This window comes from Chelonoidis abingdonii, chromosome 2 (genome assembly GCF_003597395.2).
Source record: "Chelonoidis abingdonii isolate Lonesome George chromosome 2, CheloAbing_2.0, whole genome shotgun sequence".
NCBI classification, from domain to species: domain Eukaryota; kingdom Metazoa; phylum Chordata; order Testudines; family Testudinidae; genus Chelonoidis; species Chelonoidis abingdonii.
This window is the reverse complement of record NC_133770.1, coordinates 45,862,393-45,884,631: the sequence shown is the minus strand read 5'-3', so window position 1 is coordinate 45,884,631 and position 22,239 is coordinate 45,862,393. Positions and strand designations below refer to the sequence as shown.

The 22,239-nt window shown below is 41.4% G+C and overlaps 1 protein-coding gene across 11 annotated transcripts in view; it reads right to left on the bottom strand.

Annotated features, from left to right (window-relative positions):
• Window positions 1-8,354: 8,354 nt before the first annotated feature.
• The window catches only part of ADAM22 (ADAM metallopeptidase domain 22), a 246,355-nt gene continuing 232,470 nt past the window's right edge, over window positions 8,355-22,239 (bottom strand). For all 11 annotated transcript variants that reach the window (XM_032793371.2, XM_032793373.2, XM_032793374.2 and 8 more), the window contains 2 exons: window positions 15,728-15,851; window positions 8,355-12,912 (listed from right to left, as the gene is read on the bottom strand). In XM_032793371.2, the coding sequence (XP_032649262.1) occupies window positions 12,892-12,912; window positions 15,728-15,851 (145 nt within the window). In that variant the 3' untranslated portion in view covers window positions 8,355-12,891. The remainder of the gene's footprint in view (window positions 12,913-15,727; window positions 15,852-22,239) is intronic.

The window sequence follows — 22,239 nt, the reverse complement described above, 5'->3', positions numbered from 1 at the left end:
ACTTTCCTGCTATACATGAATACAGTAAATTAAAGTCTATTCTGGGTTTTCAGAGCCTGAAACTGTTGTGTGCAAAGTTGTACCTCTAATAAAATGGCAATACAAATCATGAAACAGTTGCAGATGCAACTATGTGGTGTAAAGTTTAGCCAAATGTTTGAAAAATAAGGCTGGAAAATACTGCAAAAGAGCAGAAAGAGCCCACAAAACTGTTTTGCTCAATTTACCCCTTTTAAAGAGCATGCACCTACATCTGACCCAGTTTACACAACAGATGAGAAGTGAGCCTGTCATTCCACCAGAGGAAATAGTAGTAGAATGCTGCCTTAAATTATTTTAAGGCATATATGTGCTTAATGCCAAGAGTTTTTTTTACCTGTTAAAGTTCCAAACTCCACACTGCTATATCTGTAAAATGAAGCCTTGTGCAATCAAGAAAGGAATATAGTCAGTGAAAAGTAGGGGAGTGACCTTTGGCTTGTTAAAGTTGTTAAGCTTCATTCAGCAGCCTGGAGAAAAAAAAAATCCTATGTGTGGCCTATGCTAGTATCACTAAATGCTTTGTTAAGAAAGCTGTTCACCTCAGTAGAATTCTGCAAGGATTAATCAGAATTATCCAGCTTTCTGTCCTTTTAAACATGGTTCTCAAAGCTTTTAGAGTACAAGTTCTCTTTTGGAGCTTCAGCGGCCCTAGGATACTAGGATCCAGGGAGTTGGATCACTTAGGGGATGGGAGGCTATAACAATTTTCACCTCTGTCTGAGTTTAAATCAGACCTGGATTAGCTATTAAACAAAATTGCCATAGGATGACTATTTGTCTATATGAAGGTGCAATCATCTCAGGAATAAGAATAGAAAAACATAACAGGAGTTAAGAATTACTTACATGCTAGAAACAAGGGCACTATAGAAAGCACTTGTCAGCAAATGGAGCAGCACCTGTCTCTCACTGCCAGATTAAATGGTCCAACCCCCAGAAAGGCATGCTGGGGGGAAAAAAATCTTATATGAGAATAACTCTGTGCTGTAAGAGTCAATAGAGATCACATACTTACTAAGAATGTGGCTATTTCTGTGTTGTGTGGTTTATGCCTACAGCATTTTGGCCTATATAAAATTAGTTGTGGTTAGTCTGTTTTTTCAGTGGAGAAACATCTTTCTGGTAAGCAGCTTGTGCAGACAGCCCGAGGAAGAGAAACAAAAACCAGGCTCTCATCTCTTCAAATAGTTCCTCCTGCGCACAACTAGGGCATGCTAGGAGGTCACTGTGTGAGAGGCTTGCCCTGCTATTTACCAAGCTGCATCTATAGTGTTGTTTAAAAGTATTTGGAGTCCTCTACAGTAAACTGGGTATCTCTGCTGAATGTTGAGTGTTCTTATTTAAGAGGCCTTTTAATAAAAGGTATCTATATACAAATTTTAAAAAATGCATACACACCACAGCCTTGTTCATTGAAAGTCACTTTACTGATGTTACAATATGTCAGTAACATTGAAAACCACAGGCATTTGTATTAAATACTCTCATAGAAGTGGTTGTTACGATGTTAATAAAAGTGTGCAAGAATTTAGAATCTCAAATTACAATGAGTTTATTTTATAAAAGCAACATTCTGTTTAGCAATAGGAAAGCCAGTTTCACTCACTTGAATGGCCCAATGCCTATAATGGGTGTCAAAAATATCACACTCAAAGCTGCAATGATAGAATGTGCAGCATTTCTTGTTGGTGTTTGTCAAAATCTGATGTTTCTGTAATGCAGTGTGAGAATTAGGAGGGTTTCAGGTACCAAAGACAATGATTTGCAAAGTGATTGTTTATGTCAACTTTAGCCAGTCCCCAAGGGTGAAACCAAGTACTTGTCCACTATGAATGTTTTACTTGCAGGGGGAATTAATAGATCTTTTTTATTGCAACACATGATAAAAATATTAGCACAAAACAAAGCTGGCAGACTCAACTGCTATGTACAATGCCAGAAGCTTTTCTGAAAGTGGGCATAGTGTAAATAGTATTTTCTCCTGCTGATTAAACAGTCCATAATTTGCTATTTTGGAAAAATAACATTTTGCATCTATGCAACGATAGTAATAAAAAATGAAAAGTACAATATTCTATTTAAAACACTAAGTACTGAAATATTTTTTACCCATAAGACAAAAACAGGTCATATACTCATAGTTTGAATATACACTCAATTATTCCCTAGCATAAAATGCAAAGGCAGTGAGCAGGAATATGATGTATTATAGCCTTACAGTATCATATGTTTATCTGTTAGCACCACTATACTTGAAGGTCAATTGGGCAAATTTACAGAAGTTTCTAACCTGCTTGTAAAAAAAAAAAATACTCAGCGTGCTAAAGCTTGAATACATAAGTTTTTAAAAAGAAAACATTTTTAAAATCATAATACTGCACAGAAACAGAAATAAATTTGTGTATTGGTTTTGAACTCCTGTAATTAAAACCAGCATTAAAAATGTTACCAATTGAATTGATACCCCACTCTGACTCCTGAGTCACTCAGCCCTCCCTCCCCATAGAGTGCTTTTTAATTGTCTCGTTCTTTCTATTTTTCCTAATCCTCATTTCTTTCTGAATCCTGTGGCAGTTCAGGTCTGTCTATACTGCAGAAATTTTCTAACTGGTTTAAAGCTGGTTCAGCTAAATGTGACTTTAAAACTGATGGAAGCTGCAGTTTAGACCTGGTTTCAGAGGTGTTAAAGAAGCCAGACTGGCTTAGTTGAATTGATTTTAAAACCAGGCATAAAGTTTGCCCAGTGTAAGACAGGCCCTTAAAACCCCAACACAGTACAGCATTACTATGTCCTGACATGCTTTCCAGCACTTGTTCCTATTACCTGGTTTAAGCAATACAGTTGTGGACTTTTCCCAAATGGTTGTTGAAAACTGTTCTGGAGGCTCAGACTCTGTCCCCTGGGCCTGAGAAATACTTTTAAAAAGTTATGTGCTATCCACGCAGGCTGACACCAGCAGCCACACGAGTCTGGCCAGCAATCCCATATTGCCCAATAGAGGGGATAATGCACACAGTGGGGCATCAGCAACACGTGAGACGACACACTCTAGGATGTCCTATGACACACATGGATGGAAGAGCTAAACCTGTAATGAAGTGTTGGTTAAAATGTCCTGCAGTTTTTACAATTTACAGGAATGTCTATCCACAAACTATGCTCAGCCAACCAAGCAACAAACTGGTTACATATTTGATTAGAAATTGTAGTGTAGAAGGTCCTAGACCAGCAAATGTGGCTATTTCTGGCTCTGATGTTAAAAACAGTTGTTGCGCTGGTGTAGATAGGCTCAGATGAGTTAATTTAACATCAGCGGAGATGGGAGGGGAAGGAAAAGGCTTGATATCTTTTGTCAAAGTTCTTTCTTTTTAAAAGTGTAGCCATGCTGTAAAGGCCCATTATTTTATGATCACCCAAGATAGTAAAATGTACTGTATACATGGGGCCTATGTACATCAGCTTAGCAGGTTCAAAGTCTCAGACACCAAGGAGAAAAGTGTTAGTCATTTCGAAGTATCTGTACTTAAAGAAACATGTCCAGAAAAATCTCATAAGACTTAAGGTTAAATTCACAACATACTTATACATGGACACACTGTATAATTAAAGAATTGAACCTTTTTTTAACTAGATGTGCTTATTTGTTTGCATATAATACATTTATGTGCAAATCAGCAATCATGCATTTCTGATACATTGTTTGAATTTGTTCATCAGAAACTGTAGCATGGATTCCTTATGATGTTACCTCCTTGTTTATAGCTTCATTCTCAGCAAATCCAGCATCATCTGTGGCATGAAGAATTAATACACAGAAGAGCAAAATCATCATGCAAAAGTTACTGCTTGAATACAGTACCTGCTTTTCAATCCTCAACATATTGGTCATATTAACCTTATTTTAAATACACAACATTCTTAGCCCACAGGATGAAACCGAGATCATTGGTTTTAAATATAGCTCACTTCACTAATAACTAAAAATCCTTATCAGACACCTATTTGTGGCATGTTTGAAATAAATTAGGCTCAGATCCCTCAAGGTATTTAGGCACCTAACATCCTTTGATTTCAATGGAAGTTAGGATCCAAAATCCCTTTGAGGAACTGGGCCTTATTGACCTCTCAGCACCCTTAGTCAGCAGTTTGTGCATCACAGCTGGCACTAATTGGCACCCATATTGGAAGACTCAGCAAACAAGCCAATTAACTGAATGGGCCATGACAACTGTGTATCATAGACTTATAGACTTTAAGGTCAGAAGGGACCATTATGATCATCTAGTCTGACCTGCACAATGCTGGCCACAGAATCTTACCCATCCACTTCTATAACAAACCCCTAACCTATGTCTCAGTTATTGAAGTCCTCAAACTCTGGTTTGACAACCTCAAGCTGCAGAGAATCCTCCAGCAAGTGACCCATGCCCCACGCTGCAGAGGAAGGCGAAAAACCTCCAGGGCCTCTGCCCATCTGCCCTGGAGGAAAATTCCTTCCTGACCCCAAATATGGCAATCAGCTAAACCCTGAGCATATGGGCAAGTCTCACCAGCCAGCACCCAGGAAAGAATTCTCTGTAGTAACTCAGATCCCACCACCCATCTAACATCCCATCACAGACCACTGGGCATACTTACCTGCTGATAATCAAAGATCAATTGCCAAAATTAATTGCCAAAATTAGGCTATCCCATCATACCATCCCCTCCATAAACTTATCAAGCTTAGTCTTAAAGCCAGATATGTCTTTTGCCCCCACTACTCCCCTTGGAAGGCTGTTCCAGAACTTCACTCCTCTAATGGTTAGAAACCTTCGTCTAATTTCAAGTCTAAACTTCCTAGTGTCCAGTTTATATCCATTTGTTCTTGTGTCCACATTGGTACTAAGCTTAAATAATTCCTCTCCCTCCCTGATATTTATCCCTCTGATATATTTATAAAGAGCAATCATATCCCCCTCAGCCTTCTTTTGGTTAGGCTAAACAAGCCAAGCTCTTTGAGTCTCCTTTCATAAGACAGGTTTTCCATTCCTCGGATCATCCTAGTAGCCCTTCTCTGAACCTGTTCCAGTTTGAATTCATCCTTCTTAAACATGGGAGACCAGAACTGCACACAGTATTCCAGATGAGGTCTCACCAGTGCCTTGTATAACGGTACTAACACCTCCTTATCTTTGCTGGAAATACCTCGCCTGATGCATCCTAAAACTGCATTAGCTTTTTTAACGGCCATATCACATTGGCGGCTCATAGTCATCCTGTGATCAACCAATACTCCGAGGTCCTTCTCCTCCTCTGTTACTTCCAACTGATGTCCCCAATTTATAACTAAAATTCTTGTTATTATCCCTAAATGCATGACCTTGCACTTTTTTCACTATTAAATTTCATCCTATTACTATTACTCCAGTTTACAAGGTCATCCAGATCTTCCTGTATGATATCCGGTCCTTCTCTGTGTTAGCAATACCTCCCAGCTTTGTGTCATCGCAAACTTTATTAGCACATTCCGCTTTTTGTGCCAAGGTCAGTAATAAAAAAAGATTAAATAAGATTGGTCCCAAAACTGATCCCTGAGGAACTCCACTAGTAACCTCCTTCCAGCCTGACAGTTCACCTTTCAGTAGTACGACCCGTTGTAGTCTCCCCTTAACCAGTTCCTTATCCACCTTTCAATTTTCATATTGATCCCCATCTTTTCCAATTTAACTAATAATTCCCCATGTGGAACCGTGTCAAATGCCTTACTGAAATCGAGGTAAATTAGATCCACTGCATTCCTTTGTCTAAAAATCTGTTACCTTCTCAAAGAAGGAGATCAGGTTGGTTTGGCACGATCTACTTTTGTAAAACCATGTTGTATTTTGTCCCAATTACCATTGACCTCAATGTCCTTAACTACTTTCTCCTTCAAAATTTTTTCCAAGACCTTACATACTACAGATGTCAAACTAACAGGCCTATAGTTACTCGGATCACTTTTTTTCCCTTTCTTAAAAATAGGAACTATGTTAGCAATTCTCCCAGTCGTACGGTACAACCCCTGAGTTTACTGATTCATTAAAAATTCTTGCTAATGGGCTTGCAATTTTTCATGTGCCAGTTCCTTTAATATTCTTGGATGAAGATTATCTGGGCCCTCTGATTTTGTCCCATTAAGCTGTTCAAGTTTGGCTTCTACCTCAGATGTGGTAATATCTACCTCCATATCCTCATTCCCATTGTCATCCTCCATTATCCCTAAGCTCCTCATTAGCCTATTAAAGACTGAGGCAAAGTATTTATTTAGATATTGGGCCATGCCTAGATTATCCTTAACCTCCATTCCATCCTCAGTGTTTAGCGGTCCCACTTCTTCTTTCTTTGTTTTCTTCTTATTTATATGGCTATAACCTTTTACTATTGTTTTAATTCCCTTTGCAAGGTCCAACTCTACATGGCTTTTGGCCTTTCTCACTTTATCCCCTACATGTTCTGACCTCAATAAGGTAGCTTTCCTTGCTAATCCCTCCCATCTTCCACTCCTTGTAGGCTTTCTGCTTTTTCTTAATCACCTCTCTGAGATGCTTGCTCATCCAGCTTGGTCTACAACTCCTGCCTATGATTTTTTTTTCCCCTTTCTTGGGATGCAGGCTTCTGATAGTTTCTGCAACTTTGACTTGAAGTAATTCCAGGCCTCCTCCGCCTTTAGATCCACAAGTTCTTCAGTCCAATCCACTTCCCTAACTAATTTCCTTAATTCTTTAAAGTTAGCCCTTTTGAAATCAAAAACCCTAGTCCCAGATCTATTTTTTGTTTATCCTTCCATCTAGTTTGAACTGAATTAGCTCATGATCACTCGAACCAAGGTTGTCCCCTACAACCATTTCTTCTATGAGGTCCTCACTACTCACCAAAACCAAATCTAAAATGGCATCCCCTCTTGTTGGTTCTTCAACTACTTGGTGAAGAAATCCATCAGCTATCACATCCAGAAAAATCTGAGCCCTATTATTTGTTACTAGCACTTGTCCTCCAGTCTATATCTGGGAAGTTAAAGTCTCCCATGATCACACAATTCCCATTAGTGTTTACTTCATTAAAAACATTAAAGAGGTCTCTATCCATATCCAAATCAGATCCCGGCGGTCTGTAGCACACCCCAAGCACTATCTCAGGGGAGGCTCTAGTAGCTTTCTTTCCCAGTGTGATTTTTGCCCAGACAGACTCTGTCTTATCCATTCCATCACTTCTTATTTCTTTACAGTTACCTCATCATTGATATACAATGCTACTCCACCACCTTTGCCTTTATTTCTGTCTTTCCTAAACAGCACATAGCCTTCAATACCTGTACTCCAGTCATGACTACTATTCCACCATGTTTCTGTTATCCCTATAATATCCGGTTTCACTTCCTGCACCAGTAGCTCTAGTTCCTCCATTTTGTTACCTAGGCTCCTCGCATTAGTGTACAGACATCTTAATTTTTGCCGTTTGGCTTCACTGACATTCTTTACCCGGTTAGGCACAGACATTCTACCACCAGTATCACCTATTAGACTGGTATCTACACTACCCTTCCTCCTTATGTCCATTCTTCTGCCCATGGCTGTATCCTCTCTTACTTTGTTTTCTTCCCTCTCAATGTTAAATTCTGGCGTGGAGATTACCTGGACATCTCCCAACCATCTCCCCCAAATTCCTAGTTTAAAGCTCTCTTAATCAGTTGTGCCAGCCTCCATCCTAGAAGTCTATTTCCCTCCTTACTCAGGTGAAGTCCATCCCGAGAGAACAGTCCTCTGTCCATGAATGCTTCCCAGTGGCCGTACATCCCAAAGCCCTCCTTATAGCACCACTGCCTGAGCCATCTGTTGATCGCCATAATCTTGTCACACCTTTTGGGAAGGGTTGCGAGGATTGCAAGGGTGAATAGGGATCGAGAGGACTTGCAGTCAGTGGGAGCAGGGAAGACCGGAGAATCACACTATCACCAGGAAAAGGCAGGTCTACATGATGGGGACTCCTTACTGAGAAGAATAGACAGGCCTGTACTAGAGCTGATCCAGAGAACAGAAGGGTGTGCTGTCTGCCGGTGCTAAGATATGGGTGTGGACTGAGGCTGAAAAGGATGCTAACGGGAGCAGGAAAGAAGCCGTTGATTGTCCTTCAGTGGGAACGAATGATATGGCTAGATTCTCACTGGAACGTATCAAGGGAGACTATGCCAGACTGGGGAAGATGCTTAAGGAAATCGAGGCTCAGGTGATCTTCACATGGGATTCTGCCGGTTCTAGAAAAGGCAACATATCCTCCTGGGGCTCATATTTGGTGTTGTCTCCATTGACTCTTCCCTTCTTCCTGTAGGACTAGCAGCTCTTCTCTTTTTCCTTGCCCTCTCACCTTCAGCAACCACCAGCTGTGCCCCTTCTTCATTTTCCAACTCTGCAAACCTGTTCCTGAGCTCTATTTCTCCTTCACTGGCCTGTCTTTTCCTCTGCCTGGTTCTCTTAGTCACATGCTTCCACCATCCACTGTCCTCACCCAGCAGTCTCTCCTCAGAATTATTTGGTCCTGCTGCCATCTGCAAGGCTGAGCTTATCCCTTCAGCCTCCTCATGTCTTTGCTCCATCATCTGCTCGAACCCCCTTCTAAACTCAACCAGAGTTTCCACCTGCATCTCCAGTCCTCGGATCTTTTCTTCCATCAGCTCTATCAGGCGACACTTCATGCAGATAAAACTCTTTTCAGATACCCCCTCCAGGATCATGTACATGCTGCAGCTTCCACATCCAGCCATCCTCATTGCGTCTTTCACTGCTGCCTCTGTGTCAGTCATAGCCTGCTCCTCCAACAGAACTCCCTCTGAAACTCCCCTGTTTACAGCTCTGTTTGCTGGCTGCTGTGCTGCTAACTTTACTCTGTAGTTGCTCCAGCTTGAACAGGGTGAAATTTTGCATGACAACCTATGCCACTACTGTCTGTGCTGCAACTTACATGATTAGAGAGGTCTGCAATCTCCAGGGTTATCCAGCTAGCTCCTTTCAGAGGCACTAAACTAAACTAGTAGCAAATTATGAATATAAAAACCAAACAATTGTTCTGGGTTTAACCTGGTCAGGCTTCATTGGCTTTTGAAGTTCATACACCCTACAAGTTCCAGTTTTTGTACAATTACTTAATTTACCGTTCAGATCACTAACTTAGTGCAGCATTTTCCTCCAGAATGCATTTGAAAAAAGATGAAATTTACATTAAGTGCCAGGTGTTTTCACTCGCTAGAATACCAAAAAGAAGCCAATATTTATTTAAATTAAATTTTGTGCTTGCATCTAGATTACCAGTCACTACATGTTTCCAAATGTCAGTCATGTCCATTAAATTACCCTACACACAAATGGCGGTATTATCAAATCCTACGAATGAGTGACACCAGAAAAAGGCCACAAGTACAGAATACAACATAGATAATACAGTTAGGAGACCTATTCATTTTCAAAACAAGATACACCTCTACCCCGATATAAAGCGACTCGATATAACACGAATTCGGATACAATGCAGTAAAGCAGAGCTCCAGGGAGGGCGGAGCTGCGCACTCCAGCAGATCAAAGTAAGTTCGATATAACGCGGTTTCACCTATAAGGCAGTAAGATTTTTTGGCGCCCGAGGACAGCGTTATATCAGGGTAGAGGTGTACTATGCATGTTATATAATCTGCCACTATGTTACATTCAATTTCGGCAACCAAATCCTGCTGTGTCTTAATGGGAAAATGGAAAGGGAGGAATGAACGAATATATAGAAAAATATAAACAAGATTATTCAAAATTATACACTAGTTTGTATTCAAACTAAATATCAGAAAAGGCACATGATAAGCATTTCAGTTACTAAGAACAAAAAACTAATGCATGGAGAAGTTATCTTCCTTGTGGTGAAACAATGAGTTGGACATTTTTACATAAGAATTTCCTTATTTGGGAGAAATATTTAAGGGCCTGATTCAAAGCCCCTTCACGGCAACAGGACTCCCACTGACTTCAGTGGGCTGTGTATCAGACCCCTCTTCCATTAGATGTACATTGTTAACAGTTCTCTGTCCTGCTGTCTTTGGCCTATGTTCAGACTAAACCTTTGCAAAATTAGAGAGACAAGGTGGGTGTGGTAATATCTTTTACTGGACTAACTTCTGTTGGTGAGAGAGACAAGCTTTTGAGCTATAGAGAGCACTTCTTCACATCGGTTTCAAAACTAATCAATTACATACTTCTGTACTGACAAATCTATAATCTGCATTAAAGTGCAGAATCTTTGCCCAAAGCCATTGTAGATGCCAAACGTACCCACGCTCTCTGTTCTCATTCATATTTGTCATAATTCACAATCCTTACCAAAATCTCTTGCCACGAAGAGGATAAGTTCCTCTGCTAGGCCAGTGTTGTGTAGATGTAAACCTGCACACTGTCTTATAAATAAAATAGCATACTTCTAAAATCTTACTTACTTAACAGTTGCTGACAAAAAATGCCTTAATTTAAAACTAACCTAAATTTGACTAAGTATCAGAGGGGTAGCCATGTTAGTCTGTACCCACAAAAACAGAGAGAAGTTCAGTGGCACCTTAAAGACTAACAGTTTTATTTGGGCATAAGCTTTCCTGCGTAAAAAACCCACTTCAAGTGGTTTTTAGCTTACGCCCAAACAAATCTGTTGGTCTTTAAGGTGCCACGAGACTCCTCTAAATGTGACTTGCTTTAATCAGAGAGAAATTTGATAAACTGAGCTCTGTTACATTAAAAGGCTGTAAGTGATAGGTTCACTTACTAAAGGAATTACCTGAAAGAGGTAGAAGATTCAGAAGCACACATTATGTTCCTGTCAGCATCTAACTGATTATATCACTGTGGGCCATGTATTCTAATATTTCTTATTAGAAGAGATGTTTTGTTCTGCAATGGAATTACCAGAGACTGGAGGTTTGTCACTTCTGGAGAGGTACTAACAAGAGAGGTGTTTTAACTGAATTATAATTGCCATTTTTATTATTTAAAGAACATTTACAATTGAAAATGCCCAGGGATTTTACAGCATCCTTTTGAATCCTTTGGGTGTTGTAACTATATCTGTTCTACATCCTTTAGCACACAGCATACAGTTGACCAGCAGTCAGGTTAATGCCATTTTGCCACGTCTCCTTTGTAACGAGTTTGTTTTTGCATCCTCAATTTCATAGGTCTGGATCCACTTGTATTCAGCTCAAGGCCCATGCTACCTGCAAAGGAGACCTCTGCTGCTGCATGTGGGGTGTGTCTACGCTGCAGGTGGCAGTGAGCCACCCAGCGAGGATAGACAGAATGAGGCTTGAGTTAGCACTCTAAAAATAGCTGTGTGGACATTGTGGCTCTGCAGAGACTCCGGAGCCAACTGAGCTCAAGACCACCCAACCTCTAGGCTTCAGCTCAAATGGTTAGCCTGAGTCTCCGCCGGAGCTGCAAAGTCCACATAGCTATATTTAGCACACTAGCTCAAGCCTTGCTAGCATGAGTCCCTCTACCTGTGCTGCGAGACTTACTCCCAGCAGCAGTGTGGACGGAGCCTCAGTATGCTAATACATGGTACAATGAAAAAAAAAAAAGGGAGGGGGGTGAAGGGGGAATCGGCCAGTTGCCCAGCTTTCAGTTTTTGTATAGCACTATGATAGCATCATACCCATCACAACCTGTATACTCTGCCAGCTTGCTCCAGCATTGGGTCTGAAGTGCTTTACACACACATATCCCAAATCTGCCATTGAGACCCCACTTCCACCCCCTTAACTGACGACCTTAAATTACTCCTCAATTTCCAGTAAATGTATGTTCACTATTAGATAAAGACTCCAGCTCTGATTTCAGTGGGGTTGCTCCTGATTTACACCAGTGTGAGAGAAGAGACAAAAACACAACACCACTATCAGACAACTTATTTTTGCTGGTTCCTTAGGTGGTGATTTAAGACAAAGCATTATTGAACTTTGATTTTTCTGGTGATTATAACAAACATATTCCCAGATTGTGGAGATTTTGGTCAAACACCAGTCTGCTGAGAAACACACTTACAGTACTAGAACTGTTGTATTTCCAAAGCTGTCTGCTCATAATAGTCAGAACACCTGAAGTGTGATGATGTTAGTCATGATTGATTCTTTAGGCATTTGACAAAATACATGTGTGTTACAGCTGTTTTCACATTTTAAAATGTTTACATATATACAATTTGTATATGGAGATCATAAACATGAAAGGTAAAAAAGATATAGTTTTTGTTTGTTTGAAGTTTTTGCCTCTCAAAACTTAAGATCCTGTAGCAAAATTCTAAATTTCTTACTCCTGCATGCTAATTTCTACTACAGTACGTGGTTTTCCCCTTACTTGTGGAAAGTAAAGAACCAAGGGTTCATGCACATAGCATAATGTTTACATTGGTCACGTGCTTCAGAATACAAAATTCTGAACTCAATTTTGTTGTTATTTGGGACTGCATAAACCAAAGAAAAACCTCTTTTATTCAGGATTTGTACATGAGTTTTAGTTGTATTTCTACATATATTGGTCATCATGCAGAATAATCTTATCATATTCAATCTATTTATCCCATGTTAATTTTTGTGACTTTTGGTTATTCTTTACAGATTTAATAGAATTCTAATCAACAGCAAAACATGTTGGTTTTTTCCCCTTGGATATGAGAACAGGTTCTCTCTGTGATTACTGGCATCTCTGTTGTTCTTTCAAATTGTCTGAAGTGCAGATGAATGACTCAATGATGCTGAGTTTCTATAAAATTTGAAGTAAACAGTTCTGATGTCACCCAGGTAAACTGTAGAACTAAATGGAAGTCTCCCATAGCTGGAGGGGAAAAAAGGAACACACATATACATTACTAAAGTTATAATACAGTTAGTAACTAAATTATATTAGACTTTCTTCCCCAACAAAACTCTGCTTTGTTTAGGTCTCATCCCAGTCCCTAGCGGATATCTGTTTACATCACAATGTCATCATACAATTGGGAACATTTCAGAAGGACTGCAAGCTGCATAATAGAAGCCTAGGACTTGGAGAATAAAGTTTGAAGAAACAACGTCAACTTCAATTATCAAGCTTGTGTCAGAATTCTTTTACCCACTATTGTTACAACTAACACTACAGTTACCATAACTAATTTTAGAGCAGGGGTTGGCAACCTTTCAGAAGTGCTGTGCCGAGTCTTCATTTATTCACTCTAATTTAAGGTTTCATGTGCCAGTAATACATTTTAACATTTTTAGAAGGTCTCTTTCTATAAATCTATAATATATAACTAAATGATTGTTGTTTGTAAAGTAAAAAAGGTTTTTAAAATGTTTAAGAAGCTTCCTTTAAAATTAAATTAAAATATAGAACCCCCTGGACCAGTGGCCAGGACCTGGGTAATGCGAGTGCCACTGAAAACCAGTCTGCGTGCCGCCTTCGGCACCTGTGCCATAGGTTGCCTACCCCTGTTTTAGAGCGAGAGCAAAATTTGCTCCTATGTTTTGCCTGCTCAGAACTTCTTTAATTTATGCCAGGGGACTGGACCAGTATTCAGGCTGCCTCATGATTGGGGAAAATAAGTGTGTCTTAACTTCCTCTGAGGCCCTCTGCCTGTGCTGTGCTGGATCAAGTTCTCTTTGACCACAACTCAGTGGGTGAGATTCTGTGCTGTGCCTCTAAGGGCATGTCTACACTTACCTCTGGAGCGATCGATCCAGCAGGGGTCGATTTATCGCATCTAGTGAAGATGCGATAAATCGACCACCGAGCATGCTCCCTCAACTCCAGTACTCTGCTAGAACGAGAAGTGCAGGCAGAGTAGATGGCATAGGCACCAACTCCATGGGTGCTCCGAGGCTGGAGCACCCATGAAAAAAAATTGGTGGGTGCTCAGCACCCACTGGCAGCTCCCCATGGCCCCGCGCTACCCCCCTGCTCCAGCTCGCCTCTGCCTCCTCCGCAAGCACACCACCGTGTCCTGCTTCTCCCCCCTCCCTTCCAGTGCTCGAGCCATGAAACAGCTAATTCGTGCGGCAGGGAGGGAGGAGGGGGAACGCGGCACGCTGGGGGAAGAGGCAGGCCCGAGGCGGGGATTTGGGGAAGGGATCCAATAGGGGCAGGGAGGAGGTGTTAGGGCAGGAACTTTGTTAATGGGGTAGGAATGGGGGCGGGGCCATGGGCGAGGATGGGGTGGGGAAAGGGGTGGAGGGACACGGGCACCCACCGATGCCAGAGAAAGTTGGTGTCTATGGTCAATGGGGGAGCATCAGCAGTCAACCTACCACAGTGAAGACACGGTGGTGAGTAGATCTATGTATGTTGACTTCAGCTATATTATTTACATAGCTGAATTTGCATAACTTAAATTGATTCCCTTCTCCAGTGTAGACCTAGCCTAAGTATTGCAGCACAGAGCTCGCAATGCAGGCGGGTGGGGACACGAAGGTGGCTTTAGCCCTGCTGATTCTGAGCTGCTGTAGGGGTTGGAGCAGATCCCAGTGTAATTTAGACAGCTCTGGCAATAGACAATATAGTCCAGAAATCCTGGCCAGGAACAGTTATTTAGGATTCATTATCCGTCACCACAAGTTAAAGAATCCTTGTGCTAGAATCCAGCTCAGCCCCCAGCAGTCTCCAAGCTTATAGAGGAGGAAGACTGGTACTTGTGACCACACAGCTCCCTAGGTGCCTTGGCTGCTGCTCTGGCACATCTGGGAATCTGTGTCTGTTTTCCTTTTAAAGACTGACAGCAAAATTAGTCAGTATTTTGCAGGCTGGCTGGCCCTTTAAGGCAAGCTGGGCTCAGCCTCGGCCAGGACTTGGCGGCTATCCCTCACCCAGGAGCTGGCAACATAAAGGCCAATTAGAGAACACAGCTGAGTGTAATAGGGCTTAATCAGAAAGACTGACCCCAGCTGTAGTGATGAAGCAGGGAGAGCACAATTTTAAAAAGATGGGGGGGAACTGGGAGTGGATGTCAGGGGATGTATTCCTTGTTGATTGTCTGTTCTGGGCATTCCCTCTGGAGCATCTGCCATTGACTACTGCCAGAAGATAGGAGTCTGGACTAGACAGACCATTGGTCTGGCCTAGTATGGCTGTTCTTATGTGCTTAATTTGGAGAAAGAAGAGCCTGCAGCGAGAAACAAGGATAGTTCTCCTCTGGGGAGCGCCTGAGGAAATCAGGGTGAATCAACTACTAGGAGCAGGGTAGACTCCAGTGAGAGAGAGCCTTGAGTTAGGGTCTACAGGGAGCAGGGAGATCCTCAGAGGCACAATGCTGGAGTTCCTGGTGAAGAAAGAGAAGCTCTAAAGGGGCCAGGAAGCACAGAATTTCAGCCAAGCCTGAAAGGGGCAGAAGAACTATAAATATTGACCTTATTTGAACTTTAAGTTGGACCTTTATTTTCCCCTTCCGAGGACTGAATGATTATGAGATTTGGCCAGAGGGCCACACAGAAGACCTAGAGGGAATCAGGAGAAGATGCTGGCTGAGACTGGCCATGGTGGCATTAAGGAAGTGGCCAGAAAAGCGTACAAGTGGGAAATCCCCTACAATGCCATGTCCAGGCATGAGGGGGCCATGTTTAAACATTTCCTCAATTAAGAGTTTTTCTTTGACTATACATAAAGAAGGAGAGAGACATACCCTGGCACTTGGTCTGTTAGCTTTCTTCTCCTCATCAGGAAGTGGAGGCATCGGGTATGGGTATTTTCTGCTGGAGGCAATAGATCCAGTAGAGGAAGATGGAGACTTTGCAGGAGATAGAGTCCTGAGATGTTGAAACACACAAAATAAATATGATGTCTTTGGGCACTGGCACTTCAACAGCAACTGCAAGTACTTGAAAGCTTGATTCAAAATGTAAATGCATACTTTAAGAACTCAGTATTAGAAAAAATTGATCAGTACTCTAAATATTAAATGATTATAAATAAAAATTACTCAGATGCTTACGGCTTTCATTAATACTGGAAGGAAAACTTAAGGCTGCTGCTTATCTTTCATTAGCGTACTTTCCCATCATAATCAGTTTCTTAAACTACATTACGTAGCATTTTATCTTATCATTATAAAGTTAACAAACCAAGTCACCTATAGAATAAATAGAGAACTAAAACACAAAAAGGACACTGACCTTTAAATATAAACAATGCTAGTATAATCACAACCAAATATTCTACCAGTGAGTGAATAAATGGCAATAAATCATGGTCTTTTAAATAGCTTTTATACATTCCAATGCTAAAATACGAACACAGCAGATAAACTACTATTTATAGATAAGATATTAATTTACATAAAAGGCATGCACTTGGAGGCCAAACTGTTAGTTGTGAAGAAACAAAGGCAAATACAAACTGCTAACAAGAAATTATTAGACATGCAAGCATCAAACAGTGCATAGTGTTCCAGCCAAAGAAAGAGTCTGATGAGAATATACAAAAATGGACTGATTAGTCTACTGCAATCAGCATTTCTGTACAAGGTGAGCAGAGTAAGCAGGAGCAAGTCAATGTGTGTATCACATGAAAGGCATTTTTTTTAAGTCAATAAGGTGGCAGGACTTTATTGACTGGAATTTTACACATGGGAAAATCTCTGACACATCCCTTTTGAGATTCTGCACTTTTATCCAATGAGAGGATCCTATGAGGCTCCATCTCTAGATAATAGAGAAGAAAAACAAACAAATTGGAAGTAGAAAAATCTAAATTACCCTACCATGTTAGTTTCATTTTGCAGACAGAAGGCCAAACTTTGACAAGGGGCCTCCATATGGCTGCCATTAGCAGCTATCCCTCACGTCCCTCACATGCTTTTTGAGCACTTTTACCTACATGCTCCAATTCTAGGATGTGCTTGAGGAAAATGTTGCCACTCAGTTTGTGCATGCATATTCTCAACCACTGCACACATAGCAAGAGGCTGCAGTCGTGAGATACATTAACACAGTCATCAGGAGCTCAAGTCAAACAGGACTACTCATAGGGGGGAGAGATAGCTCAGTGGTTTGTGCATTGGCCTGCTAAACCCAGTGTTGTGCATTCAATCCTTGAGGAGGCCATTTGGGGTTTGGTCCTGCTTTGAGCAGGGGTTGAACTAGATGATCTCCTGAGGTCCCTTCCAACACTAATATTCTATGATAGCAGTCAACACAATGCCCAGTAGTAAGCTTTTGTAGGGTTGGGCCCTTATATACTAGTGTAGGCTCAGAAACAGGCTAAGGGCTCTTTGTGATGAAAACTTTGCTCTCTGTTATATTTAATAGCAACTCATTTAAATGTAAAATGAGTTTTAAAAACTCTTTTAGTCTAGTCCATTGTCATGATTGTGTCTGCGATGGCCTATAACTGCATGCTCGTTTCCCCTACAAACAATGGGTGATGGTAGTTATGCCAGCAAGGTGTCAATGGAAATTACATGGGAGTTTTTGACAGGTGTGAAATTGATGTCATCAGTGCACATGTACTGTACTTCTAAAATCCTGTGCTGTAATCTCTCAAATGTCATACTAGTTTATGGAAGAACAAGATTATAACCATACCGTTCTTTACGATATTAAAAAGTAAGTCCTCAGCAACTGCTTTTTGAGCACACACTGAGATAGAACAGCACACACACAGATATTTCCAGGATCACAATTTTAAACTCAAGGGAAAGGCTCACAATTTTTCAGCCCCATCCACTCACTAAGGCCAATCTCATTTGCACCGACAAAGGTTCGTAATGATATTTTTCTCCTTCATTCAAAGGAACAATGGGCTCTATAGTCAAAAAGAAAACCAGGAGCCTTTTTTTACACTGATAATGAGACCTAAAGGTTAAAAACCCTTCATTTTCATTTTTTAAAACACAAAATACGAAGTAGCAGGAGATAAGAGCTGAGGGTGTTCGCTTTGGATTCTGGGGTCTCTATCTGAAAATGAGATGTTTATCTCAATATCATGGCTGTGTGTGTGTGTGTGTGTGTGTGTGTGTGCACAAAGGGATCAAGGAAGAGAACATTCCCTTATCCCAGGATCAGGCTTGCTCCCTCCTACTGCTCCTCTTGGTGATGCAAGCCACTCCAAGAACAGGCAGCACAGAGAGGAGCAGGAGCAGCGCCAGGGTTTTTGGTGCCCTAGGTGGGGGTCCTTCCGCGCTCCAGGTCGTTGGTGGCAATTCTGCGGCCGGGGGGGGGGTCCTTCTGTGCTCCCAGTCTTCGGGGCACTTTGGTGGCGGGTCCCGGAGCGAGTGAAGGATGCGCTGCAGAATTGCCAACAAAGACCCAGAGCGCGGAAGGACCCCCCACCGCCGAGTTGCTGCTGAGGGAGGCAAAAGGCTGCCCTTCCAAATCCTGGTGCCCTATGGAAGTGCCGGACCTGGAGAATAGGCAAGGCTATGGTCCTGCCTTGCACCAATCTGTGCAGGGGTGGGCAGTTGTACAGAGACAGAAGCAAGCAGCGGCAGCCCCCACGTAATGGAGCATGCACATTCTCTCTCTGCAGCAGGGTCCTCGGTCCTAGCTTACCCGGTGGAAACTACAGCTCTGCATCATTGGCCAAAGCGTAAATGGCCCAATCTGACCCTCTGTTTGTTACTGGAAGGGGTGGGGGAACCAGAAATACATACAATGTTTCAAGTTCTGCTCCCAGGCACATTGGTGAAGTCTTACTGGACTTATAGGGGTTGCACAGATGTAATGAGAAGCAGAATTTGGAGTAATGGGCTAGATTTGCCAACATTTTTATTATATCTTTGTTAGGTCTCATTTATAACCCCCATCACAGATTTACAATGTGTATGTGTTGTCTTATTTTGGTTTTCTATATTTGTCACTGTAGTGGGGGGTTTTTTGGTCTTAAAAACTTTGTATAAACAGCATATAAGAAATTTTTCAAATTATTCAAAATCAGATGCTGCGTATTACTTAAGAAAATTTTTTGTTTTGCCTTGCAGAAAACAGAAAACAGTCTCCAGGCGAAATGCTTCTGAATAAATCAGTTCTCCATGCATGCACAATGCTACATTTTCAAACTGGGGGTGAAACTGGTGCACCCACAAAATGGTTTGCAATGTGTTGCTCCTACAAAAAGCCCACCTGTGGACATGAGTCATTGTGTGCACACATTACTGCATATACAGCGACCTAACTGGCATACAGATACCAATCTCAACGCGCAAACCTAGAGTGTTTTGAGGCGCACCAGCTGCACCCACATCTGTGAAGTTTAGATGCCCAGTTGGAGGCCTACAACATTGAAAATGCAGTTGCACACTTAAATAGATAAACATGCCCTTCCCTCACAATCCCTGGCCACTTATTTCTGCTACTCATTTAGGCACTCTGTTTTTTTAATGGTCTGGACTATGTGCGACCTGTAGAGTGTGAAAACATATTGCAAGTACAGTTGCACACGGCGTTAGATGCACAATCACTGATTTTTTTTACATGTAAAATGCTGTCATTTTGAAAATATCGCCCTAAAGGCTCTACCCTGCCATTGTTTATGTGCTGTGTATCCCAGATTTATATGCACTTTAAATGAGAGAGCTATGTAAGAACTTTCTCATTTACAGGATGGAAGAAAGCCAGCTCCAGCTACAGGGATACTTGTGGGTAATGCAAGGGTTAGCGCTGGGCAAAACTCTGCAGTTTTGGTTCAGGTGGGTTTCACTGAGCCTTTGCCATAGGTTTCAGTTCTCATGGTTTCACATCTGTTAACTTTCACATCAAGTTTTGTTTTCATCTGAACTCACATGCAAGGCTTGAATTACAATGCAAGATTCATAAGTCTCATTCATTCCTACATAGTGTATGGTAGGAAGGTTTGATCACAGATTTTACTAGCAACCCAAAATGAAGCTATGAATCTCGGGGGGTCTGGGAGTTTTCATCCTGGGGTCTGAGACCAAGAAGGAAGAGTTAATGACTCATTTTTGTGTCTATGTTTGAAGCTGAAACTAAGACATTTTTGTAATCATATTGGGTTTCAAAACAAAATACCGGCACAACACTAGTCATTTAGACAATGTTGAGGTCAAAAGAGATGGCGTGAAATAAATGTCACTTAGCCCACAACTAAATGACACATGATCTCCTAAAACACAACTACTATCAAAATTAGAGAAGACAGCTACGCTGGGTACCCCTTATTCCTCAGTGGTGCTGTTTATCACCTCACTTTGTAAACTGCACTAAATCAATTTAAAAATCCATCTGGTTAAAGCGGCACACACTCCTAATGCAATCAAACTGAAATAAAACCTTACTTATATTGGTTTAGCTTAAATCAGTAAATTATCAGTTTAAGAGTATCTATATTAGGGCTTTGCACAAGTTTAACCAGACTGATTACATTAAACAAGTATATATTTTTTCTAGTATAGATTAGGCCGTATTTTAAAACATAAATAGGCCCATTTGTTCTCTCAAGTTTTTTTCAGGGGTGCAGAAAGAAGAGGGCTGAGCAGAAGCTGGAAGTGGGGACAGAGTTTTAGTTCTAAGGGTGGATCTGCAAGAATAGGCTGATGTTCCAGTTTGGGGACATTAATTCTAAATACTGCATGAAGTTTCTAAATGATCCTACATGTGCCCAGAACACCACTAGATTCACAAAGCTTATTAAACACATTTATCTTCAGAGTCTCGAGGTGAAATCATGGCTCTACTGAAGTCAATGGGAGTTTTGCCATTGGCTTCAACCAGGGCCAGGATTTCACCCTCACCACTAATCTTCTCCATGGAAAAGAGTCAACCTACCTAAGAAAATGGCTTCTCACCATTACAATGGCTTTATTAAAGAGCTCTCTTCCATAGGAACTGTAAATCCCACAGGTAGAGCTTGTCAGAGTGAGAATCAGGGCTCTCTCCATCATGGACCATGATGTGGGAACTTATTACTGGAGAAAATGAGTGACTATAAACTGCTCGCTGCCTTCAGTACGCAGTACAGAGCTTACTTGTACTTTCCAACAACAGCAACTAAATACAGCAATGAAAAAGAAAGGAGTAACTGAAAGGAAAAAGGAAGAGAGAGAGAAAGGGGCAAATGAGGCAGGAAGGGAGGAAGGAAAGAAACAAAAAAAAAATTTCTTTTAAAAAAGCACAATCTGACCGTCTCAGATGAAATAAGGAAAAAATGAGCCCAGTGGCCCTGTGTGACTAAGACCAGCCAGAGATGCTCTCACACACAAAGGCAATGGATGGTGGGATAAAAGCCTGGAAATTCGAGGTTAGAGCTGGTGGCACAAAGCAGAGTTAAAGCTGGTTTAAGTGGCCAGCTGAGGAGAAGCAGGGGAGAAAGTTCAGAACAGGAAAAAGCAAACAAAAGCAGAAAAATATGAGAGGGGAACAGAAGACCTATTCTCTCTTCCTCTCCATCCCTGTAACATGTCCCCCCACGCCATCCTCCTCCCTCAGGACAAGTGTTCTTGGTTTTCACCTTGAAAGTCTTGTTTCTCTGTAAACTTTTTACTATTAATGTAAATATTTGCAGTATCTCAAACTCGGGCAGCTCAGTGTTTCAGAGGGACCCTTTGCATCATTCTTGCACAAATGAATCTATGGGATTGCCATACTTAAGGCTTTGACAGTTCACATTCTAATGATACCATCACAATCCCTGAGAGTCTGGCTGCCTCAAATGAGGCCTGCAAGTAGTTCTTGATCACTGTTCCAAAGGTTACTTTCAGCAGAAATTGCAATAGTAGGCACAGAACTGGCATGAAAGGGACAAGTAGTCTGCCTCTTGCGTAAGACCAGTAGCAGACTGTTCGCCCCCTGGAGGAAGGCCAGGAGCCAGGAAGAGATTTCCCTGCTTTGTCCGCTGCTGAGACTGTGCAGCAATATGCTGCCCCTTACACAGATCGTACATATACAATAAAAGAAAGGGCTAGATTGTAAGTGAAAGATGAAATTCTCCTTTACAGTTCTTGGTCTCACCTATTTGGGGAACCACAGCTGGGGGTTTTGTGGGATCAGAAATGCCAGCTTTGATTATTAACTATTAAGAGTAATTATACCTATGTATATTCACACATACTTGACTCACCATGTGGAAAATGTTCGGTAAATAGGCCACTATCGGTAACCTAGGACCAACTTTGACTTACTTTAAGATTTTTTTTTTTTTTTAAGTCTGCTGGGGGAAGTCCTCAAGACGCTCTGTTTTCTG